The sequence below is a fragment of the Pipistrellus kuhlii genome, unplaced genomic scaffold (genome assembly GCF_014108245.1).
Source record: "Pipistrellus kuhlii isolate mPipKuh1 unplaced genomic scaffold, mPipKuh1.p scaffold_m20_p_8, whole genome shotgun sequence".
Lineage (NCBI taxonomy): Eukaryota > Metazoa > Chordata > Mammalia > Chiroptera > Vespertilionidae > Pipistrellus > Pipistrellus kuhlii.
Window position 1 is genome coordinate 6,265,621 of NW_023425584.1, and position 25,563 is coordinate 6,291,183.

The 25,563-nt window shown below is 53.4% G+C and overlaps 1 protein-coding gene across 1 annotated transcript in view; it reads left to right on the forward strand.

The window, feature by feature from the left end:
• Positions 1 to 25,563, forward strand: part of SLIT3 (slit guidance ligand 3) — a 493,393-nt gene that overhangs the window by 383,217 nt on the left and 84,613 nt on the right. Inside the window, exons 7-9 of the mRNA XM_036424070.2 lie at positions 10,747 to 10,818; positions 15,265 to 15,428; positions 24,196 to 24,337. Of these exons, the coding sequence (XP_036279963.2) occupies positions 10,747 to 10,818; positions 15,265 to 15,428; positions 24,196 to 24,337 (378 nt within the window). The remainder of the gene's footprint in view (positions 1 to 10,746; positions 10,819 to 15,264; positions 15,429 to 24,195; positions 24,338 to 25,563) is intronic.

Consider the following 25,563-nt stretch of genomic DNA (forward strand, 5'->3'; position numbering starts at 1 on the left):
CAAATTGCACCCCAGAGAAACAAGTGTAGTAAATGCTCAGAAAAATTCAGGACCAATAGTTTCTCTTTTTGAAAAACTATTCTGACCCACGGGGTGCTCAGAACTAATCCTGTGTCCTCCACTTAATTGGCATCACATCCAAGGCCACTGAACCACCCAGCCATAGAGGTGCAAGGCCAGGGCAGAGCGTGGGGGCCTCAGAGTCCTCCCCTAGGATGGGCTGCCCTCCAGCTTCACCAGGCTGGGAGTATGGGAGGGAGGGCATCTCCAAATTGTAATACAGAAGCTGAGTACCAGGCTTGCGATGCGGGTCAAAGGAGACACCACGGGTGTGTGTCTGGTGAGTCACAGACACCCAATCAGGCCTCTCATAACAAGTGCAGTTGAAGAGCAGCGCTGCCCTGTCCTGCCATCTTATCTCTGTACATGGCACAAGCCTGAAACAAGCCTGGCACAGAGCAGGAAGCCAAAGGACACGGGATCTCGTTGAGTAGGTATTAATTAACCAAATGCATGCCCACTTTGCCCCGTCTCTAGATTTTCTGAACAGAACTAAGTTAAAGCTGTCCCAGAATTATTCAAATATTGAACAATTTAGTATTTTACTGGAACAGAAGATTTCTCGTGTTACCTTTGGTTTTTTTATTCTTCCAACTAAATGGTGATTCTTTTTCTTCTTATTAACAATGAGTAAATTACAGCCTCAGTGAAAACTGGTGTTTTCGAGCAGACAAGACTCGTTTTCATTTATTTACGGAATGTTTCACCTCGGTTTCTCTGGGAGATACAACTATTTTATTTTTTTAACAGACTCTGGAATCAGAGTGTTTAGTCATGACATAGCTTTGAGTATAAAACTGTCATGGCTTAATGAAAGTCTTAAAATATCTCCAGAATATGATTTTTTGTGTGTGTGCTATGCTGCAAATTGTGATTTGTTCAGGTAATCGGGATTAAAATGGAACGCTGTGGAAGCACGGATCACTTCCATTCAGCCCCTAGAACACTGGGAAAGGTTTGCTTGTGCTATACCACACCCCTCCTTCTGTCACCCAGGCCCAGATTTCGACCATAGTCATATGTTTTTAAAATATATTTTTTTAATTGATTTCAGAGAGGAAGGGAGAGGGAGAGGGAAGTAGAAACATCCGTGATGAGAGAAAACCATCTATCAGCCCCCTAGTCAGGATTGAGCCCACACCCCAGGCATGTGCCCTGACAGGGAATCAAACCGTGATCTCTTGATTCATAGGTTGACATTCAACCACTGAGCTACTGGGCGATCGTAGTCATATTCTTAAAATGACTAGATTGGCTTTAAGAACATCGGCCTAAGAAAAATGTAAGATAATTTTTCCCATTTAAATAAGTAGCACTTAAACAATTCAGGTAACTATGATATGGGGGCACCTCGTGATTTTCATTTCCTGTTAACTGAAGGCTAGTTTAGTCTCACAGTGGGTGTATCCTGTGAATTCCTGGGTTAAGAGGCTGTGGCGAAGGTCTCTGAACCGTTCTTCACCAACAGAGGGTCTTGAATGGGTAGGACTCCCGTTACCAATTTCCCAAGAGCGGCTCTTAAGTGGGGTCTGGCAATGGACACCCATGGACCATGGACTCCAGCCTCCAGGTGTTTGGGCTGACATCCTGGCATGGCAAACTAGGTTGGGCAGCAGCCTTTTGATGTGCTGTGTCCGCCTCAGGTGAAATGGGGAAACAGTTCTGCCTCTTTGTACGAGGATTCCAAAGGGTGTTCTCTCAGTAAGAAGTAAGGGGGCCAGTGGGGAAATGCCGCAGAGCTGTCGGATGCATATGGGGATCAGTTCACCCCAAAATGGAGCTTCTGCACCGGTTGGTGCTCCAGGCTGATGGTCAGCATTCGCCCTTTCATCCGCCCTTTCTCCAGCTCGGCTTCCTGAGGCCAGGAGTCCCTGACTCTGCAGAACTTGGAAAGCCAAGATCCTAGGAGCTGGAGCAGGACATGGCCCTCCTCCTGCCGGATGGCCTTAGGGTGGGGACGGTGCCCGAGGAGGCCCTGGAGAGGCAGAGCTAGGAGAATCCGAGCACCATCCCAACCCTTCCCCGAAACACGGGGTGCCCCTGCCCTCTTTGAGCCCCACTGGCCCAGGTGTAAGTGGCAGCCAGCTCCCTGAGAGCCCCCTCCACCTTAGAACTTTCGGAAGGTAAAAGCAGGACCACCCAGCATCCAGCCAGGAGCTGAGCCTCATGCATCTTGTGCAGTGTTTCTGCTAACAGGTCTGAAGCGCCTCAGCTCCGAACTCTACACTCAGCCCCAGAATGGAGGAATAGCGGGCAGAAACCAGGCAGGGTTACACCTGCCGGGCAGAACATGGTTTCTTCAGGGCTCTTTGTCCTGGAGTAATGGTATGTAGGGGAAGAAAGCATTGAACAACCAGTTAAAGGGAGTTCTTTGGAATAGAAGGTCTCTCAGCTAGAGACTGCCCATCAGGAGATGCCATGTGGGACAGAGGCTTTAACCATATCACCATAACACCATCAGTATTCTTCCATTATATACATACTAGAAGCCTGATGCACGAAATTCGTGCAAGGGGCTCAGCCCTTACAACCCCTCACAGCCAGGCTTCATCCAGAAGGTTGTCCAGATGGTCATTCTGCTGTTCCGTCTATTAGCTCTTTATTATTTAGGATACGCTAAACACATATTTGATACATATACATCATGCAACATATATGTGTGAGTGTCAAATGTATATATTTGAACTCAAATTATTAATCTGTTTAGTTTAGTGACCAAAAATGGGCACCTGCAAGCCAGATCCAGCCCCAGGTATGTTCCGGGTGGGCTTCTGTTCCTTACAATACACCTGTGCAGAAAAGCAGGAGACTTCACATAAAGCCTCTAGATGCCTGGCTGTCTCTTTAAACAAAAGGGAACAACCGGCAGCCTCACACCCATGTCCTAGCATAGCAGCGATCCTTGGACACGAGAAGTGACGATCATGTCGTGGAGTGGTGGTGGCTGCAGCCCCATGCAGCCCACTTACAGACTCAGAGGTCAAGCCTGGCTCCCGTAGGCAATTGAGTTCGTAACTGTCACAGGCAATTGAGTTCGTGATTCCCGGGTCAGCCAAGAAGGCTGTTCAGAGTGGAAACGTGTTTCTTTCTTTATATATATATATATATATTTTTTAATTGATTTTTTACAGAGAGGAAGGGAGAGGGATAGTGTGTTAGAAACATCGATGAGAGGGACACCGATTCAGCTGCCTCCTGCACACCTCCTAATGGGGATGTACCTGCAACCAAGGTACATGCCCTTGACCGTAATCGAACCTGGGACCCTTCAGTCCGCAGGCTGACGCTCCATCCACTGAGCCAAACCAGTTAGGCATGGAAATATGTTTCATCAAAAAATGCCAAAGCATGACTCTTCACAGTTTGGAGCTCATTCATCCACTCAGTATATATTCATGGAGTCCTCCTATGTGCCAACTCAGGGGCAGCACAGGCTTGCGCTCCGTCCCTCCCAGCGTGCACACCGCTGGGTGCTAAACACATTCCCCTTCTTCCTCTCACGGGGCTGGACACCCAGGGCAGCAGAAGTGGAAATTGTTTCTGGGCACCCCGGAAGCTGCCTGATTCAGATGAGAATGCCTTCCAGGTCCCCAGTTTATAGGAGATGAAATAGAATGAGGAGACTGAGGCCATCTCATTGGTGCTGTCAGGTAAGGCACACTTTGCAGTTACACTGGCCATCCGGAGGCAGCTGAGCCTTTCTGAGCCACCACCAGGCGGCCCCTATGATGTCCTCAACACGTGAGTAAGAGGCCCTCAGCATCCAGGGACCACAAGCACGGAGCGGGTTAGGGTTAGGGTTAGAGTTAGGGGGTTAGGGTTAGGGTTAGCATTGTGGAGACTCACACTTCCAGCATCTCTCTGAGCAACGGCAAGATCTGAAAAGGCATCTCTCCCTTCTTAAACTCACATTGTTTTCAATTAGTTCAGAGGAGTCTCTTCTCTATTGTTCTCTCTCAGCGAGGCTCTGCTGGGTGGAGGTTCTGTCCGCCACAATGTGCATAGGCCACGAAGGGAGAGCCAAAGACGGGCCCTCCTGCTAAGCGTCCAGGGCATCGGGGGCCCAGATTGGCAGCGGACTGTTCTTCTTTCTTTCGTAGGTTTTACATGTCACCTGGAGACCATTTAAAATGTTACTTGGCGGTGAGAGCGCTGTGTTTAAAAATAACGCTCACCCCGGTGCCAAATCACTTTGGAGCCGGGCACAAATATTGAGACAAAAACCCCAGCTGTTCCTGCTTTGGCTGCTAATTTGAGGTGTCAAATGGGAGGCCGCCTGCTATACGTCAGTGAGCGAGGCCCCTTGTGAGATCGCTGTTTTCTAACAGCAGAGAGTAATGGGCTAATCAGTGCAGCACCAGTTGCTTTCATTAGAAGCCCACACCATGGTGATGAGCTTTAATCTAAACGGTCCACGGGGAGATCAAGGCGGCGAGGAGCAGGCAGCACCCAGGACGGGCCAGGAGAGCAGGTGATGTCGGGCAGGTGGTCTCCGGCCCCTCTTCTCCTCCCTCCATCTCTCATCCCTCCTCCCTATCGGCCACCGGTGGGACTCGATCCCTGCTCTAGGCAGGCAGGAGACGAGCTTTGCTTAAGGATCTGGACTCTCGGGGCTTCTTGGCATTCTTGACAATTCATCAGCCGCGCCAACAGCAAGGGCGGCTTTGGGCGACACTTGGACGTGGTAGCCAAGCCTTGGCCATAGAAGCTTCTTCCCCCCTTCTCCCGTGTCGCCTCCACGCCACCCTCACTCTCTGTGCCGAACGCCCTCCGTTCCCCGACGAGCGGAGGGTCAGCATGGCTGCTGCTCTCGGCAGAGAGGTGAGCACCAGTTCCTGATCCCTGCCACCTCCGAGGCAATGAAGGCCGAGTCCACCACGACCTGTGTGACTCGCCTCCACCATGGAAGACGCGGGAATGGGACAGCGACGTCTGTCCAGCGACAGTCCAGTGTGACGCTCACCCGTGTCCCGCTTTGAACGTTGGCTCCGCACTCTCCAGCTGTGTGCCTGGGTGGAGCGCCCTGGTCTCTCTAGGATCCAAAGTGAAATGGCAGAGGCATCTCAGGGTGGTTCGAGAAAGACGAGAGGACGAGGGAAAGTGCTCAGCCCCGTGCCTTCAGCTCCGTACTCTCGGGAGCACGTAGGTCTGTGCTCAGAGGACTGGCCCCCAGGCGCTCACAGGGTGAGAACAAACCGGGACATCCTGTTTTTGCCATGGCTGCCGATGACTCGCTGGGAGTCTCCTTCCTGGGAGGGAACCACCGTATTTGTCCGGACGTAAGGAGAAACCAGACTTGAGGCGGGGATGATGGTCCAGGGCGTCCAGATCCCCACCCGAGCAGAGGGAAGAAGAGGGGTTCCCAGAGCACCCCAGAGAGGTTGGCCCCCCGGGGAGATGGCCAAGGCACTCACTGCAGACGCCTGGCTTTGCAATTAGGCGATGCATGCTCACAGATAGCTCCGCTGCATTAGAGCAATTACACAGTGTTATGGACGCACGGCACGCAGATTGCGCCCGGAGCCAGGGAGCCTCAGTGATCAAGCGGAGGCCTAATGGGAGGAGACAGAGGGAAATGTCAGCCCATTAAGGGTGCCAGGGCGGCGTGGCTGCAGCTGGACACAGGGCCTCCAGACCCGGGGAAGGTCTCTGGAGGAACCAGGGGAGGGCCTCACCTCACCACTCAGCGGGGAACAGAAGGGAGCTGGGGCAGACACCACCCTGGGCTCTCCCAGGGTGACCGCCACCTCCCTGTGCGCTGTTTCAGAGCTCGGGCCTCTTTCTAAGCAGAAAACACTGACCTCCCTCTGAGGCTTCAGTCCCAGAGGCAGCAAGGGGGCTGCCTCCACACTCAGCTCAAGGCTCTGTTCTTCCCTCTTCCCTCCTTCAGTGGTTTCTATCGAGCTTGCCTGGGACTCCTCTGCAGGGCCTGTTAAAACACGGAAGGCGCCCACCCCCATACACCCCAAGCTTCTGATCCGGTGGGTCTGGGAGGCCCGGTTATGCGACAGGTCCCGGCACCTCACTTTGGGACCCACGGCCCACGTTCATTCCGCGCCAGCCTGTCTCCGAGCAGGGCCTGGGCACAGGGAGACCGTCTCCCCAGGTGCAGGGAGACATGTGCGGTCCGAGTGAGGCGGCCTGCTTTTCGAATCCCAGTTCAGCCGCTCGCCGCTTGGGCTTTGCTGCCAGTGGTTTTTGTTTTTAAGTTTTAAAAGCCTTTTTCCTAAACTCCTCTCCTTAACAAAGCAGCTGCGTGTCTGGCCCGGCCCATTGCCGTGCGTCGTCGGCAGGGGCAGGCAGAGCTCTGCCCGGCGTGAGCAGCCAGAGGTCGAGGAACGCTGTCCGTACAGAGCCCCTTAGGGACTCGTTTAGGCTTCCGGGCCATATGGTCTCTGTCGCAGCTGCTCAGCCATGACATGAAAGCAGCCTTAGATGGTTCGCAAGCAGGAGGGTCAAACTTTGTTTACGAAAACAGGCCGTGGACGATGAGGTTTGGCCCCGGGGGCTGGAGCTGGCCAAGCCCAGGACAGGCCAGAATGTGCGCCACGGCCTCGCCATTTGCCACTCCTGGGGGCCTTGTCTGGCCGCAGGACCCCAGCCCCTCGCTGAGGGGCACAGGGAAGCACACACTTCCCCGGGCATTATGGTGCAATGTGTGCACCGGAGAAGGGATAGTAAGCTTGCTCATCCCCTCAGGCCCTGGAAAGTAGCAGAACACCCTCTTTCTAGCGCTCAGAGCCAAGACAGGAAGCTTTGATAGCATTGTCCACAAGGATCACTTTACCATGGAAAACGATCCCCCTTCACGACGCATGTATGCTCCACGTCTGACAAGATAGGAGAGAGACAAAACAGTCTCAGGTCCACCTCAGTTTCAGTGTAAAGAGAGTTCATCATGGGGAAGGGAGACGGTGGGAAATGTCCTGAACATCGGGAGAGGGTGGGTGGTAGGCAGATTGTCTGAAAGCCTGTGGGGGAAGCGCCTTATTCTGGTTCATACTGAAATGCCCATTCAGTAGCTTGTGATGCTGCATAAAGGGAGGCCAGTACCGTCCTGAGGTTTCTTACAATTCATTTGAACCTGAACTTGAAAAATGCTGAATTGAAAGCATTTATTTGGGGGAAAGCCTATGACTTTGGTTCAAGCATACCTTCTCAGAGTAGCTCCCCAGAAGCAGAGCAGGGAGGGTGAAACCAAATGCTGGAACTGGCGAAACTCAGCCAGGACGTGGAGGCAAATAAGGTCACACTGATGAGGCCAGGACAACTCAGCCCAAACCAGCCATCAGTGTGGGTGGGTCACCGTCAGACCCGTTTCTTTTCCTTTCGGTAATTTTTTGGGCAGGTGATAGAAGAGGAGGCAGTGGGAGGCGTGTGCCATTACCTCCAGCTGTGGGTCCCTGGTGGGGAGGCAGAGAACAGCGCCGCTGGAGAAACAAGTCTGCCCTGGAAGCAGGAGGCGCCGGCAGGTGGGGAGAAACTGGGGTGTAAAGAGAGAGCAGCAGGTCCGAACCCTGCCTAAGTCCCCTGCCTCTCGTGGCCTCAATCTGCTCATCTGTAAAGTGGGAGCCTTAGTTCCGACTTCAGAGTGCTGCCGGCAACAAACGTGATGAAGGTGAAAAGTGCATTGTAAACTGTAAAGGACTCAACACGCTACAGTAATAACGGCGGGTAACATTGGCCTGTGCTTCAAGCGTGCTTTCCATGGTGCTCAGCCGATAATGCTCCCTGGGATGCAGACAGGGACTTCTGATGTAAGGGACTTGGCAGATGGGATGGAGTCTCCTGAGGGCGAGGTGGGCCTGGAGTACCCGGTTAGGCTCCAGCAGCCATCCATCTCAAGGGTCTTCCTTAGAGAAGCAGGATGTCGCAGTGAGCCATTAGGAGGTGTGGCAACACAAGTTAGACATTGAATGGCTCAGGCAAGGGGCCCCGAGCCAGGGGATGTGGGTGGCCTCTAAAGACTGCAAAAAATTCTCTTCCTGGTGCTCCCAGAAAAAAAAAAAAAAAAAAAAAAAAAAAAACGCAGTCCCATGGACACATTTGAGACTTCTGGCCTCCCGACTATAAGGACTAAATCTGTGTTGTTAGAAGCCCCTAAATTACTGGGAACCTGTTCCAGCAGCAGGAGACGACACAGAGAGGCGTCATCCCTAGCGTCAGGCTTGTGTGGACTCAGGTCCTGGTACCACCACTTGCTTCATCCAGGAAATGGAGATGATGATGATGACAGCGCGCCTGCCTCAGGGGCTGGGGGAGGGGTTAAGTGCGATGGCAATACGCCCTCAGCCCGTACGGACAGTTATTAGTAGCCTACCCGTTAATCCCCGCCAAGGCTGCATGCAGCCAGTGCTGTTGTGATTATCTCCACATCATAAAGGAGGAGACCTAACAGGGTTAAGGACATGGGGCTGCACCGGCTACAGGTGGCAGCACCGGAGTCTAACCCAGGCCTGGGCGTTCAAGATCGTGCTCACCAGGCGGCTGGCTGTGCCGGATCACGGCGCCTCCTCGGATGCCAGCTGCTTAGGCAGGGGCACCAGAGCCAAGCGGATCCCAGAGCTCCTTGCACAGGCCAAGACTGGAAACCAAATAAATCTGTGTATATTAGGGAAGCAGAAACTCCAGCTGCCCTGGTGATGAGGATCTAGGAGGTGACCGACCCTCCGCCATCCCACCCTGGGGCTGGCAGGCCCCATGCAGCAAATCATGGAAGTCTGAACACTGGGTTAAGTCATCTCGGTCCTAGAATAATTGCTATTATCGTAAATGTTTTATAGCCCTCATTACGGCTCACATTTAAATATCAGTGTAGTAATACGTTAATAAGTCATCGCTGCCGGACCGCTGCCGGATGCAGTTAGCCGAAGCCCTGCGTGTAACTGCACGTCTGTTCAGCTAAATGAGAGCTGGCCGTGAACTCAGCGGCGCTGGGCGGCTGGGCCTGGCCGGAAGGAAGCCGCTTCTCTGCCAAGGCGTCTTGCTTTTGCCTCTGAGAGCTCGGGGGATGCTCAGGCTGTATGTAGCTGGTGGTAGAGCTGGAACTCCGGGATAAATAGAAGGAGAAATGAAGGTGTCATGTAAGGCTTTTCTAACCGGATGGAGAAGGTTGGAGGGCATAGATCCCACCCCCAGGAGACTCCCTGAAGAAGCCCGAGCTCCGGTCAGATGGAAGTGGCAGGGTCTTCAGCCCTGTCTGATGAGGTGCTCTGAAGGCTTCCTGAGAGGGTGGTGATGGGATGGACTCGCACACTCGCTCACGGAAAAGATAAGCCACGTGAAACATGAAGCCCTGTGAGTTCAACTTCATAAAAGGCAGTGTCTGCACTGGCACGCTGATAGAAGTGCAGAGAGTGGGCCGAGCAGGTCCGTTCATTCCTATTGACCACGTGATGCGCCTGAAATAACGCCAGACACACGATAGGTACATAATAAATGTGAGAGGGAGGGGAGCAAAAGTATGAGGTTCTGTGTCTTTGTGTAAACAGACTCCCCCCTGGCCTTTTGGCCAAACCAATGCCAAGAATGAAGGGGGCGGGGGTGGGGAGCTCAATCACCGGGGACTGGGAAAAGGATCTGTGCAGGGCCCCTTGGGTGGGGCGGGTATGGGGACTGCTGTGTGCTGGACCAAGTGGTTTCTATTTCCACGGGGCAGGGGTTGGAGGTGGAAGGAATGACCAGGCAGGACCAGATTCTCTCCTCTAAGGTCTGCTGAGGAAGACCTGTGGGTAAGAGATGTTGATCATCTGCCCAAGACCACACAACTAGGGTGTATAAGATGCAGTTAGAGCCATGAGTGGATCGGGGCATGGGGCAGAAGTAATGCACATGAGGAAGAATACTAGAGGGCATTTGAGAGGAACATACTGTGCAAACAAAGAGCCCAAGGCCAAAAGCACCTGGCGATCCTGCCACAGAACATTCTGCAGACGGTGCCATGGCCATGCTGTCCCTGGGCCTCCATGACAGGCTCCGGTAGAAGGGTGGGCCCGGCTGTCTGTGCCTGCGGCCCGATTGCAGCCTTATTTCATGCGGACCCATCTATGGAGCCCACATCTCTTTCCTTTCACTTACAAAGAGCCCAGTCAGTGCTAATGTCCTGCTGTTGAAGTGCCCAGCCACGGCACAGACTCACTGCTGATGGATAAGAGGAGCTTGAGGAGTCAGGATAGCCTTGCCACGTGGCATCCTTTGAAGCAGTGGGTGCAGGGGCAGCGCCAGGGGTCTGCAGCAAGATGGCACTGGGTTCAAAGCCCATCTCAAGAGCTTCGCAGCCGGGGTCCCTGGGGAAGTTGTCCTGCCTCTCCGTAGCTCAGCCTCCTCATCTCTCACACTCGGGGCATGCCTCCCCTGAGGGCTGTGTGTTGCTAGCTGGCTTGGTAGGTGTGCGGGTGAGAGCTATTGTCATGGGGCACTCAGCACCCCGTAGAGTTTAAGGAAGCAATACTATTGGTCCAGGTGGGCCAGGCAGGACTGAGTGGCAGCAGAGGGGAGTAGGGGTCTTGGATTCCCTAACCATCGGGAGAGCCGTCCGTCTGTTTCCGGCTGCCCCACCCACTGCCCCGTGGCTAGGGACCCTTGGTCCCTCTTGCAGTCACATCCTTGCCTCCCTGCCTTCATGAGCATCTCAGTGCCCCTCAGGCCGCCCCTGCTGACCATGTTCCTTTTCCTCCATCTCTGCAGCACCCTCAACAACAACAACATCAGCCGCATCCTGGTCACCAGCTTCAACCATATGCCGAAGATCCGAACCCTGTGAGTAAAGCTCCCTGCTTTCCTCCCCCTCTGCCCCTATACCTCCTCCCCACCCCTTCCTCGCTCCCCATCACACTCAGCCCACCATGCAGCAAGGTAAGACCTACCATGAGACCTTCTGCCCTAGGACCCGCCAGCGGGTTTTCCTGTCCAGATACTGCCTCCTCTGCCATTGACTGAGGATGTGTTGGTGAGGGAGGGCATGGGGGGAGGATCAGGGTGCCATCCAGGGTCTGAACCACCCTTCTGCAGCAGGCACACCCTGCTGGCCTTTCTAAGAGGTTTATACCCATCCTTTTCTTGCTGGGGGGTCTCAGGGGTCAGCTGTAGGGAAGAGCCAGCCCCCACAAGCTCTCAGCCGAATACATTTAGGGCCAAGGCACAGAGCCAGGCTTTCTGAAGCCTGGGGGGTGGCTAACCTCACAATAACCATGGACACTCAACCAGTACCAGCTGTTATGAAGAAGAAAAATCTGGGTCCAGATTCCATCATTGTTCCCAGGTCCTTCCTTTGAGCCCTCTTGTGATAATATAATTCAGCCAAGAAAATCCATCCCTTCCCCACCCACCCCACCCCACCCCCAATCCCCGCACTTTTAAAATGGAACAGTGCACTGACGGGGTTTGAAGGAGAATCAATTGGGTCTTCAAAGTCCTTTTCAAAGTCCCCATCAGATCACCACCAGGCTGGAGAAGAGTGTGGCCGGGGCTGTGGGTCTCAGGGAGCTGGGCCTGTGTCCCCAGGCGAGCAGGTTGACCAGGAGAAATAAGGCTTTTCCCCCGCAGAAATCAGCAGCTGGCTCCTGGGGCTGCTCCCCTGTGACTTCTGCTTCCCCGCTGTTACCTTCGGTTTAGGAGCAGCAGTAGCGGAGGTTGGGCTGGGTCCATAGGACCCCAGGATGGGGGATAGGAGGGTGAGGTTGAGGGGAAACAGGGGGTGGCGGGTTTGGAGCTCGGGTGCTTTGTTTGGAGGTATGGGGTCTGGGAAGAGTTTATTCTCCTTGTTTCTGTTGTCATCCTTCCCTGTGGTCCTGAGCACTCCTCTGATGGGTTCAAATCAATCAATCAGTCTCGTCTGCTCCCTTTGCTCCCTGCCTTGTGCCATTCTCTCTTTAGTTTAATTTCAGAGATGGCTCTGTGCAGAGCTCCCTGGAGACTTGAGCTGACTAATCCCCTTCCCCGTGATTAAGGGGGTGGGCGGGTGGGCTGGCGCTGGAGAAGGGGGGGGGGGGGAGAGGAAGGAAGTCGTAAATGGGATTTCTAAAGGAAAGCTTTTATATTGGATTCAGAAAGCCACGTTTTATAGAAAATGAACACTGGGTCTCTAAAAGGATTTGCTGGAAATTTAATTTAGCGTCTGTGGCTAAAAGGCACCTATTACAAATTGGCGTTTGTATTCATCCACCTTATCTTCTGTAGAGGTGGCTTTGCCAACCTGGAGTGTGGTGTTTCTGTCAGCAAAGCCCATGCTACCACATGCAGGAAGCAACCGCCACCTGGATGCCTTGGGCAGGGCCAGGGGCTGGGAGAAGGCGTCTGAGGCTCATCTCCTCCCAATAATAATCAGTTCCAACATCAGGGTGTGCCAGGCCCAGTGCTGAGCACACACCAGGAATCATTTCAGTCCTCACAACAACCGCGGGAAGGGGGCGTCATTAATACCCCCATTTTACAGAGGGTAACACTGAGGCCCAGAGTTAAGTCGCCCCTCAAAGTCACAGTCGGAAAGCACAGAGCCAGTGTTCTCTCCGGGCAGTGTGACCTCAGAGCCCACTGTTTCAGCAGAAACAGAAGTAGAGGAATAGATTCCAGGTGGGCCAAGGAGGGTGACCAGAGCTTCCACATCACCCTCACAGCCGATCTGAACCACCAAAAGTATTGAAAATCATTAAAATCACTTCCTTCTCACTCCAGAGGATGAGTAATACTCCTGGCAATATTCTCACTCCAGGCTCACATTGGGGGTGACATTACTCAATCTGGTCTCCCAAACATGATATGAAGAGCAGCATGAAAGAGTCTGCCCAGCCAGACACTCCCAGCATTCCTGGTGGGTAAGAATGCGGCAGGGGGAAAACTGAGTCCTGTGACCGCCCTAGGCTTTTGACAAGAGCCATGACATGGCTTCCAAGTCATTTTTGGTCACCTCTTCTCCAAGGTGCCCCTTGGGAGAGGAGAGATTCCTACAAAGACGGACAAAGGGACAGGGAGCAGGGTTCAGGGGAGAGGAGGCTGGGGCTGGCCATCGGGAATTCAGGCAGCACCCACCTAATCGAATCTTCCAAAAGGGGGGGCCTCTGACATTTTTATTATCTCAGAAAGCAATCGCTCAGCAAGGATCTGACTTACCTAAACCTCCTTTCTGTTCTTGCATTGGTCTCTTACCCTGATTGGAACTGATGGAAATTTGTTCTCACTGATCCACACTCGGTTCAGCGTGAACCCTGTGTCCTCTGCTTGCACTCCACGGCCTTTCCTAAGGAAAGCCCAGCTCTCACCAACAGCTCTCTTCTGGCACACAGGACTGGCCCTCAGCCTGTGTGCCACCAGCCTGCCTCCCAGCGGACCACCCCTCCATCATCCCAGGCAGCCTAGACACACCGGCGGGGGTTGGGGGATGGTCATGGAGTCCCCTCTCTCTCCAGCAGCTCGCTGAAGGGTCAGGAGACAGACCACTGTCACTCATGCTGCCTTTCCCCACCAAGTCCCTCTTCTCATGCTCTTTAGGAAAAAGGGACCCTGCAAGCTCACGCCAGGCCCTCTCTGTCCTGGCACACGTGGTCATCTTTGTTGAACAGACAGAGGTCTTCCCTCTTGAACCTGAGGTCCTTCCCCCAACTTCGGACTTTGCTCCCCAACTCCTCCCACCTGTGGCATCTCTTCCTGGAGCGCCTTCAGCAGCATGGGGAGTGGGGGGCGGTGGGAGGGGGTGTCTGAGCTTCAAGCTCAAAAGGAAAAGTTGCTTGCGGCCCATGAGAGGCACTGTGTCTTGGACCTAGGAGCCTATTAAAATGTGTTTGACCTTAATTATTGGCTCTGGAGTCCAAAAAGAAAATTGCAACATCAAAAAGTAATCATTTTAAAATAAAAATATTTAAAATTTTTTTCAACAGAAAAAAAAAAATGGCATTCTATGTGGGAATTGCATTCATTTAGTCCGTCTGATATGAGGGGACGAGGGCCTCCTAAGGCTGCAAGGCCCCCACTGGACCTGGCCGGCCCGAGTTCACTTCCGTGGGCGGCACAAGTGAGCTGCCGTTGGCCAACAGTTAGCAATGTTGACCTTGCACTAGAGGAGGGCGGTCAAGAGCCCTTCAGCTCTCTCCACTCCAGGCGTGGAGGTGGCCTGGCCCTGCTCCTGCCGGCACTCAGTATCGCTGGCTGGACACCGAGTGGAATCCCCCCGACACTGCCAGCTGATTAGCACACCCGGGGCTGGGTGTTTGAAATTTACATCAGAAAGCCACGTGTAGGATAAGCTGATGTGACTTCAACTACTACCACCACTCCCGATGACCTGGGCTGTAGGAACATCAGTGTAGAAAGCCCTGAGAGAGAAACCTAGGGGAAGGATGTTTAGAAGCCCCTGCACATCCTGAGTTTGCCCCCAGTCAGTGGAAAGGAAATCTGGACCATTTAACCAGATGGGAGTCCCCTGGAAACGGGTCCTGCAGGCGGCTCTTTGGGATCTTATTAAAGAGAAACTGATCTGGAATCATAGCTACTAGAGGGAGAAGCCAGAGTCCTGGGACTGGGCAGAGGGTCTTCTCAGAGGTCCCTGAGCCAGTCAGAGTAGCAGCTATGCCAGGGGGCTTGGGCTGGGAGGGAGGCTTGGGGCACCGGGGAGAGGTAGTGGGGACTGCAGGCGTCTGGTGGGGACAGCCACCTATTGGGATAGGAGGGTGGAGAGGACACACCTTCTCCGGGCCCTGCTCAGCCTAATGGGGCACCCAGCAGTGTTGGCTTGGGGCTCACGGGGTTACATGAGGGAGTCATTTAAGGGACGCTATGGGAGAGAAAGAAAGGCTGAAGGCACCTCCGATCTCAGCCCAGCGCCTCCTTAGACTGTGGCACAGATGAGAAGCTGTTTCAGGCCGTCCATAATGGAGTGTGCAGGAGGCAGCTGATTGATGTTTCTCTCTCATCGATGTTTCTAACTCTCTATCCCTCTCCCTTCCTCTCTGTAAAAAATCAATAAAATATATTTTAAAAAAGGAAAAAGAAACGGTGAGTTGCTCAGAACCCAGGGGGCATCCGTGGGGTGGGGCCTTTACGTGGCGACGACTGTAGTCTGTGATTCAGCAGCATTAGGGTTGAGGCTCCTGTGGCGATTCAGTTGTGCAAAGGGGCCTGCTCCGGGGGCTGCTGGGGCTATCACACTGGAGAAAGGTTTGGCCCTCCGTTCAGCCTGTGACAGCGCCTTCCCTCTGTCCCTTCCTCTCCCAGGCGCCTCCACTCCAACCACCTGCACTGCGACTGCCACCTGGCCTGGCTCTCGGATTGGCTGCGACAGCGGCGGACGGTCGGCCAGTTCACACTCTGCATGGCGCCCGTGCACCTGAGGGGCTTCAACGTGGCAGACGTGCAGAAGAAGGAGTACGTGTGCCCAGGTGAGGCCGCCCCACCCGCAGGCTCTCCCTGACCCTGGCCTTGGACATCCTGCCCCTCCCTCTGCCCGAAAGGTCCCAAGAAAGACGGGTTTTTTTTTCCCTTCATTTGTTGAAGGAAAAACCTCAAAGAGCTCATGTGTCACTTTCTGTGAAGCCAGATCGTCCACCGGTGCTAAGAAACCTCACACTTGTTAGGCGCAGCAGCATTTGCTGAACAGGTTCCCGGCATCCGGTCGCTCATCGGGATTGGGAGACAGGCCCACAGAGGCTCCGAGTCAGCCTGTGTGGCTGGGAATCCCAGCTCTGCCTCTTCCTAGGGTGTGATTTGGGCAGGTTACCCAGCGTGTCTGCAAAATGGAAGTCATAATAGTACATAACTCAAGGGATGCCTGAGAGGACTGAATGCAACAATGCATAGAAAGCCCTGAGCATCTTACACGGTGCTAGGTAAGAGCTAATAAGCGGAGCTTAATTATGATAGTGCAGTGGGCCCACGGAATGTGCTGAGCAAATATAACCTGTGGGCATTTGAAGTGTAACAGGAGCACATTGCCGTGTAGTGCAGAAAACAGACCATGTGCACACAGGTAACTGAAGCGGCGCTGATCTCCCAGGATGGGAGGCACCTGAGAGATGCACGAGGATGGAGTAGCTCTTCAGCCTAGTCCTAAATGTGCTTGCTTGTTCAATTTTTACTTTTCATTAGCATCCTCTAGTTCTACCAACTCTCCCTTTTCTAGTGGCAAAAGAAAAAAAAATAGAGCTAATCCCTTTATTTTCAAAATATATATATAAAAAGAGAATTCTCCCAGAGAGGCATTCCTGAAACCCAGGAGCCCAGTCATGGAGCTGGGGGCCCAGCAGCCTCCTGAGGCTGATCTTGGGGAGTCCACGTGCGGGAACAGCGGGGCAATGTGGCACTGTGGAGCTGCCCTCTCACCCGCCTGGACTGCCACCGTGTTCAATGTGGAAGGGGTTGGGCCGCTGTGCTGAGGGCCGGTGTGACCAGGGTGCAGGCTGGCACTTGTGCCCGTAGGCATGATTGCAATCTAGTGAGAATTTTCCATGAATTCAGCCGCATCGCGCTCTCTGCTGCTTGTTCCTGTCATGTCACTACTCCATCAAGTCCATTATCCAAAAACACTCGAACGTAACTCAGAGCAGCACCTCAATAATTTCCTATAGACGCCCACTCAGAAATCACTTCCCATCAGACACACTTAATACAGCCGTTTATCACACGAGCACCAAAACTCAAATGTAGTGACTGTAATTACAGTAATTATTAGGCAGAGGAGACAATATCAGCGTAAGTGCCGGTGAAAGAAATAATTACAGAGTGCACAGGAGTCATCCAAGAGCTAATGAGGAAAACTAATTAGAGAGAATGTTAAAACACACCAGGACAGGTGGTGCCAAGTTTAACGCTGTGCAGATCGCGAACGCGCTTCATCACAGAGGCATCTCCCCGTCCGAGGAGTGGCAGTAGCCAGGATCCAGAGCCCAGGCTGACCCTTGTGGGTCCTGGACCTGTCAGCACCTGGAATCCCCCTCCTGTGAAACGGCTCCATCTCCCAGGCAGGGTAATGGGTATGTAGGAACATCCTTGTCACCTCCCCTGTTTATAGCAATGAGGCCCATGCGCAAAGCTAGGCATTTTGAGGACATGAGAATGTAGTCCACAGATTCCAGACATGGACATGCTATTGATCTCCACCCTCTCACCATGGTTTGAGTTTAGGGGAGCACCATACCGGGGCCCCAATCCATGAGGGATTCTTTAGGTGTTTCCCAGGCTCTCGGGGGTGAAAGAGAGAATGCTGTGCAGGTTCTCTCTGGGAAGGTTGAAGGCGGACTTCATGGTCTGGGGGAGCTGGTGTATTGAATATCCATGATGAATGAACCAGCCCCATTATTAGTGGGGTGCTGGACGATCCCCATCTCCAAAACGTGCTACCTCCAGAATAATTGTTCAAGGTCGTTTGGGAGGCTGTGATCAAAGGGTTTCAGAGGAAGCACCAAGGAGCAAGACGGGCTGTGCACAGGAGGGTCACAGAGAGGGCTGTTTTCATGTACTGACCACCCCATACACACACACTGCCGGGGTGCAGGCCCCACTCCATGGCAGAGCCCAGCAGGCCACCCGGATGAGGTGGTTTTGTGCAGACCCAATGATGGTTATGTTAGCTCCTCGTTCAAAGTCTTCCCCCAATAACTTGTGGAAGACTTCAACCATAATGGGAGACAAGGCCATCTCTTCTTTAAAAGTTGAGATTATATGCTCAGGAGAATAGAAAGACTTGGGGCACCAATCAGCCATCCCTGCATGTTGCTCCATCACCTGCACCCATCAGGGCAGCATGGAAAACCTCCAATGGTATCGAAGGCCCTTCAATGAAAAATTAATCAAACACAGGACCACAGAGACAGGAAAGGGCTTTCCTCCTGCCGAGTCCCTGATGTTTCCCTCAAAATTAAGTGCGCTGCCTGGGCCCAGCTCCTGTCCATTCAGCCCTGGCTGCGGGCTCCTTTTCACTCCAGCTAACCCAGAAATCCTCTAGCAGTGCACTTCGACAAAACCTATCTCCTTGGTCAACTGTCCCCTTCCAATCCAAGGCATTTACTTTTTCCTCTGGGGAATCAACTGGGAACTTTTTACAGGGGTGAGGGACTCTATCTTATTTTATTTTCTATTCGTGTTTTTTTTCTGTGATCTACAACTAGACTGCTTGGTTTCCTTCAGCTAATGCCACAACGATTTCTCCTTGCTCAAGTGCAAGGTTAGGGCACAGGGCGAGGAGAGTCCCCGGTCCCTGCTCCGTGGGCCTGGCCAGGCGGGGGCTGGGTCTGAGTTCACATAACAGCCCAGAGAAAAGGCTCTGCTCTAGCCGTCACTCGACTCATGTGATGTGAGTTGCTTCCGTCCTTACCTAAGGGGCTTTTTGGTGGTTTACACCGTAAGCTTTATTTTCCTTGAGTCCATTTCCTGGTACCTTGATCCGAGAAAGTGTTTAACAGTCCCTCTTTGTAAATCAAGGGGGTTAGTTAAACATCTGACCTCCTGAGTCCATGCCTCTTTCCTCTGAACAGCTCCACACTCATCCCATTGTGCCATTTCCCACTCATCTGCCCTCGGCCTTTGAATATGAGATGTCTTTTCAGGAAGATTGATCTTGACTCCTAGTAATGAGGGGCCTCTCAACAAACATATTCTTATTGATTATTAAAAATGAAATGGGTGTATCTACCTGGAAATAAGAAACTCCTCCCCCCCCCTTTTTTTTTTTATTTTGGGATCAGTTACTAACTATAAAAATAATTAAGGTAAGCCTGACTGGCCGCCTAGCTCCTTAGGAGGTTTTAATTAAAACCCCATAATTGGACATTGGGAGGATGAGATTATTAGGTTTTATAGCCATTCCCAAAATTATCCTGCCTCTGGTATTTAAATCGCGTTCATTTATATTCTCATCATAATTGCTCGAGTCCCATTGTCATCACAGCCTGTTGTTGGCTTTTGAAAGGCCAGGGGCCAACAGGGATGCTTAATTTGAATGCTGGAGTTAATTTGTTTCCGCATGCTCACACGGCCATTGGGCTCCTCAGCCCTGTGCGGTCCTCTGGGGGACATTCTCTTTAAAGACGGAAAGAAGTAAACACGGCCCCAGCACCGGCGTGCCCAGCCACTGCCTTGCCGCCTCCTCCCCAACCCGAGGCTCCGAGGCTGGGAGGGCCTTCGATCCCAGGGCAGTGAAGAGAGGCGCTGGCTGTCTTTGGGCAGAGGTGATGGTACGAACACATCCTGGGCAGTTTGCCTAACCTCCCTGTTCTTTTGTCTCCTCATCAGTCCAATGGGATAATGATACAGAGCCTCCGTCATGGCTTTTTTGAGAATCAAGTGGGATCTTCTATGCGCAGCCCTGAATGCGGTGTCTGGCATGTAGGACACATGCTGCAGCCGCGGGCTGCTTTTAGAAGGACGGTGGTAATTTTTAGCGTGGGCACCACCGTGTCCTTGGGCAGGAACTCTCTCTCTCAGGGCTCCGGCCCCTCACCATCTCCATCGCCCTCCCTAGAGTGAGGTTCAGTGGCCTTGGCCCCACCATCTGGGCAGAGAAGGCAGGGCCTTCACTTGCAGCGTGATGCTCATCCGCATCTGCCAATGAGGAGGACACTGAGGAGGGTGAGGCTGGGCCGGAGCATCTCCCTGGGCATCCCCCTGCCTTTCCTGCCTCTTGGGACTAGAGGGGCGTGGTCAGCAGAGACAGGGTCCTCAGAGCCCCTTCCAGGCTGGCAGCCATGGCGCTCTCCCTGAGAGCTCTGGCTGGGAGCACATTCCCACCCTCCATTACCAAGTGCCTTCCCTTTCCTCCCGGTTTGGCACGGAGGTGGCTTTGGTTCCAAATGAAAATCCCTGAGCTGAAGTGGTGAAGGGGGAAAGGTGGGCCAGGCCCCAGTGGGGAGACAGGTGCTGGCCACGTCCAGGTCCGTTTCCCTGGTCTGGAGGAGATGGCCCCAGCCTCCACGCAGCAGCCGTTAGTGCCATTAGAGAGCTGCAGGGCAGAGCTCGGGCACGTGCTTAAGGAGGCAGGCACACAGTTAAGAGACAGGCACGTGGTGAAGGAGGCGGGCACGCAGTTAAGTAGGTGGGCACACAGTTAAGGAGGCAGGTTAAAGAGGCGGGCACCAGGTTAGGGAGGCAGGTTAAAGAGGCAGGTTAAGGAGTCGGGCACACGGTTAAGAAGACAGGTTAAGGAGGCAGGCACAGGGTTAAGGAGGCAGGCATGCAGAGCAAGGCCGCCTGCACTCCTGAGTTCATAACCAGCACCTTGGAGCATCGGTGCTGGTTTTGTGTGCTGGTCCATCGCTGGCCTCTGGTTTAAGGGAGAGGAGGAGGTGGTGCTCGTCGACAGGCTTGCCCTGTGATTCCTCGGCCCCAGGAACACACGTGCATGTGGCAGACACATACCCAGACGGTCCCTCACATGAAAGATATGGAAAGGCTCTTCCTATCCCCACGTAAAAGCTCCGTTCCCACTTCTCTCTGCTTCTCAGCTTGCAGTCATAGATTTCGCTGGATAAAAAGGGAGGGGGTTCCTCACTTTGCCCCCTTGGAATTCACTGCCCCCTCCCCTCCCCCACCACCCCAGCATGCATGGCGGGAAAGGCTGGGAGCAATGGACCTGCTGGCGGAGCATGGTGCAGGGCCTAGGACGCCCTGACCATGTGGGTGAGCCAGTGGGGGCGGGCAGGTGGCCTTGGCCAGCACTGAGAGCTCTGGTAGAAAGCCTTTGACCTCAGGACGGGAGTCCCATCTACCGGAGCCCCTCCCGCTCCTCCCTCCGTGGCTGACCCTGTTGACCAGAGCCCGGGGCCTCCCCCAGGCCCTTCCAGGAGGATCTCTCACCCCCATGTCCTCAGGGCTTCTGGGCCCACTGCATCCATGGATTCATCCTCTCGCTCCCCCAAGGCCTGGTTACCGATATGGTGCTTCCTGCTGAGCCCTGTTTTAGGCACAGGGTCAAACAGGAAGGAGACAGACACGGCCACTGCCCTGGTAGAACTGACATCTAGACTCAGTCTGTCCAGAGGCAGCGCCAAGGGGAGGGGCTTCTGCCCGCTCCACCCTCGGAGCTCAGATGGGCAGGGCCCGGTCCATCAGGCACTGACCATCTTCAGCCTGCAGTGTGCTGTCCCTTTCTACAGGAGAGCGATGCCCTCCCTGTGTGTGGATGCCCGGCTGGGGGGCTGCCAGCTGGGTGCTCTCGGGGCTATAATTACCTCTCTGAGTAATTAAAGGTGTTGTTAGTGACCTTGTTAAGGATCGTTTTCAAAGGCTTTTTAAAAAGCCTTGACGGCACCCTTTGAAATGCTGCTTATGCTCAGGCTGCCTGCACGACAGAGCCACATTATGTAGGACCTTAGGACCAGCTCCTTCCCAGGGAACAAAGGCTGCAACCTGGTCCGTTTTAAACAGAACCGACTTCAACATCGGAATCTGAGCGGCTTTGAAAAACTCCGTTTCAGAACTTCCAGTGACCCAGATGAGCCCTTGATATAACGCCTCCCCCCACCCTTTCTTCTGAAACACCCCAACCACGTGATATTGACAGATAAAAGAGGGACAGCTGTCCAATACCCTCCCCTCGGTGGATGGGCAGGAGCTCAGACTGGCCTCTGAGGAGCCTGGCATTTCCCCAACAGGAAGGCCCGGGTGTGGCCGTGGTCCCTGGTGCTTGCCCCTTGGTGTGCAGGGTCAGGCCTGGCAGGTCTCTCTGGGGAGCCCCCCCTGCACTGCTGAAGCCCTGACATCTCCCCGGGATGTGGGAGAGGGATAGGAGCCTTCACACGGGATCCTCTTTGCCACCCGCTAAGACAGGAGCGCAGGGGAGCGGGATGCACTGGGAGGCATCTCACTCCTGCTTCCTGTTTCCGAAGAACAGGAATAGTCGGTCTTTAGCCCAGGAAGGACTTCGGAAGTCTGCAATGCAAAGCCTCATCCACCAAGATGGTAACAAAAAGCTCAGAGGGTCCTGCAGGCCATCGTTGAAATAGTAATAAAAATAGCAACAGCCCTAGCCGGTCTGGGTCAGTGGATAGAGCATTGGCCTGCACACTGAAAGGTCCCAGGTTCGATTCCAGGCAAGAGCATGTACCTTGGTAGTGGGCATTTCCCCAGTAGGAGGTGTACAAGAGGCATCTGATCGATATTTCTAACTCTCTATCCCTCTTCCTTCCTCTCTGTAAAAAATGAATAAAATATATATATTTTTTTAAAAAATAGCAACAACATTAACAACAACAAGCATTCCTAAGCGCTGACTCTGTGCTGTACGTTTACATGCATTAACTTCCTTTGCCTTCCCAACAGAACCATGCTACCAAATAAGCAATGCTATTTCCCCCCCATTTCACAGAGGGGGGAAACTGAGGCACGGGGAGGATGAGGTGATAGAAGTAGAATTCAAATTGAGGCAATGGGACGGCAGAGCCCACACTCTCAGCCACTCGCCCTCCTCTTCCTGGCCCGAGGCTCAGGCAGGCCGGTTGTCTGGGCTGCTGTTTTCTCAGAAATGTCCAGCCTTTGCCAGGCTGAAGCAAAGCCAGGGTCACTCTCTCTAAGAGGATGAATGTTGCAGTTGGGGGCTAAGTGCGAGTCATCATCGCTCTGGTATTTTCCATGGTCTCCACTGGATCCACGAATGTGACACCAGAGAGTCTGAAGTCCTTGTACCCAAGACAGGAATCTTTTCTTCAAATGTCCAGCTAATATGATGCTTTTTAAGAGAGAAAGAGAGAGAGAGAGAGAGAGAGAGAGAGAGAGAGAGAGAGAGAGAGAGAGAGAGAGAGAGAGAGAGAGAGATAGTGTGTGTGTGTGTGTGTGTGCGCGCGCGCGTGTGTGTGTGTGTGTGTGTGTGTATAAAGGTGAGGCCCAGGAAAATAAGAGTCTTTGGTTACTGGGCTGGCACCAAGGCATCAAGTTGAATCTCTGCAGAAGGGCCACCCCCAGGTGGGACTAGTGAGCATGGAGGGCGGACCCTCCACTTCAAGTCTCACTCAGTGTCCGAAGGAGGACTTGCCCGAGGCCCCGTCGGTCCAGTGGTTCAGCTGCTCTAGCTGGATGGAGGCTAGACTCGCACCGTTCTTCCTTGAGCTTCATGCCCTGCGCCTGCCCAGCTCGGAGGTCTGCGGCGTCAGTCTGAGCGTGGTCCTGCCCGTGGCCCTCTGCTCTGGGAGGAGGGACGTGGGCAGAGACAGGGTAACCCTGCCGGGCGCAGCAGGCCTGGGACAAGGTCCGGCGGGGCCGTTGGGCTGAGTCTACCTTTTGGATGGACCTCAATGTCCACATTTGAAAAACTAGCCACGGGTTTGAGATCCTGGCCTCACTTTGAAGAACTAATCCTATTTGAAAACGTACCTAATGTCTTTCCGAAGCATTTGCGTTCACTTCCTGTGCTAGAGGCTCGGTGTGGCCACCGCAGAGGGTGACTGAGATCCTCGTGCCGGAATCTGGAGTTAGTTTGTGACGCGTGTGTTTATCCACACTCGCCTCCGATGCCAGTTTCTTGGGTTTTTGCCACTTTTGGTTTAAATTCACTCTAGTTCTCGACATAAGCAAAAATAAGAGCTGACTCCAAAATACGAGGTAACTTCCTTGCCTTTTTCTAATGTGGCGAGTGCTGTTAGCTCGTTCTCTGGGTTTAAAGGCTGTTTGAAAGGGCCTTGGATGGTGCCGCTGGCGACTGTGTTGACACTGGACAACTCCAATGCCCCACACGGGGGTGTGCGCCACCTTCCTTCCTCCCACTGGTTTGGACAGTGACTTCCAGACACTAGAGGAAGGAATGAAGGTGTGTCTATACTCAGCATCCACGTCCCAGGTAAACTCCAACGCCCCCCACCGCCATCCCCGGGGTCACCAGACATGGGCACCCTGAGACAGTGGTCCCAGGGTCAGCTCGGGACATATTTCTGTACCTGGTTGACTCAGAGAGCACTCTCTCTCTCTAAAAGATGAGGGTGATGAGCTGACAGAGCAGGTGGAACCATCCAGAAATAGTCAGGTCAAGGGCGGCATCTCTCCTCCTAGCTGAATGTGCAGCCAGAGGCAGCTGTGTCTGCAAGACGCGGACGATGTCTGCTGGTGACGGTTCTCCAAGTACCTTACCGTGTAGTGCCGCCTCGTTGGATAGCTGGCGACGGGGCCCAGGAGCCCATTGGACTCCTGACACTGACACACGTTGACCACTGTGCTCTGGCCTCACAGGTCCCCACTCGGAGCCGCCATCCTGCAATGCCAACTCCATCTCTTGCCCTTCGGCCTGCACCTGCAGCAATAACATTGTGGACTGCCGGGGGAAGGGCTTGACGGAGATCCCCGCCAACCTGCCAGAGGGCATCGTCGAAATGTAAGTGCCCCATCTGCCACCCCTGTCTCAGCCAATTCTCCAGGAGCCGGCAGCATTGAGCTGTGGGAGCTGACAGTTAAAAGCACTTAAGGATCTCTCTGCTATCCTATAGGCTTTCCCAGCTATGCCTGTCAGTGCTCAGGAGCACGGACTAGCCCTCGCTGGTGTGGCTTACTGGTTAGTGTCAGCACAGGACTGAAGGGTCACAGGTTCGATCCCTGGCTCTGATTGGGGCACGTGTGGGAGGCAACATCGCTGTCTTTGTCTCTCTTGTCTCTCCCCCTCCCTTTCACTCTCTCTCAAAATCAGTGTGGGGGAGGTGCGTGTGTGGAAATACCCTCTGGTGAGGATTAACAAACAAAGAAAAGAGCACAGACCAGTTTGGCTCAGTGGCTAAGGGTCCCAGGTTCGATTCCAGTCAAGGGCATGTACCTGGGTTGTGGGCACATCCCCATTAGGAGATGTGCAAGAGGCAACTGATTGATGTTTCTCTCTCATCAATGTTTCTAACTCTCTATCCCTCTCCCTTCCTCTCTGTAAAAAATCAATAAAATATATTTAAAAAAAAAAAAAAAAAAAAAAAAAGAGCACAGACTCTAGAGCAGTGAGTGATGGCCCGAGGTAGCCTATCTATTTTTGTAAATGAAGTTTTATTGGAACTCAGCCACGCTCGCTTGTTTACATATTGTGTCTGGCTGTTGGAGGAAGGCAGGAGTGAGCCGTTGGGCCCAGCAGCCTGATATGCCCTGTTTGGTCCTTTGTAGCAGAAGTTTGCTTGCCCTGCCTGGGTCCCCTGTGATTACATCCTGGCTCCCCCAGTTACTAAGGGGGGAGGGGAAGAACTTTGGGCAAAAGGATTGCTCTTTCTCATCTTTAGTTTTCTCGTCGGTAGTAACATGACGATGACATAGCCTCGATGGTTCGCTGTAAAACTGAGTGGAATACTTTGTGTGAGCTCTGCATGCAATCTGAGCACGTGGGCAGTACCCGGACAGTGGTGGTGGGCAGAGCCCGGGTGAGGATCTGGTGTCACAGCCGCGCCCTTGAGCCCGAGACTGTCCTCTGTCATTTCAGATCTGATGGTCGTCCTCTAACGGTCTTTACGTGGGGACAAGATGGTGCATGTACATGTGTGTGCACGGACCTCCCAATTCCCAGTAAAATAGCTTTTCCCACATAGCTCCACTTCGTCCCTCTCCCCTCTGCTGAGGACATGGCCCGAGTCT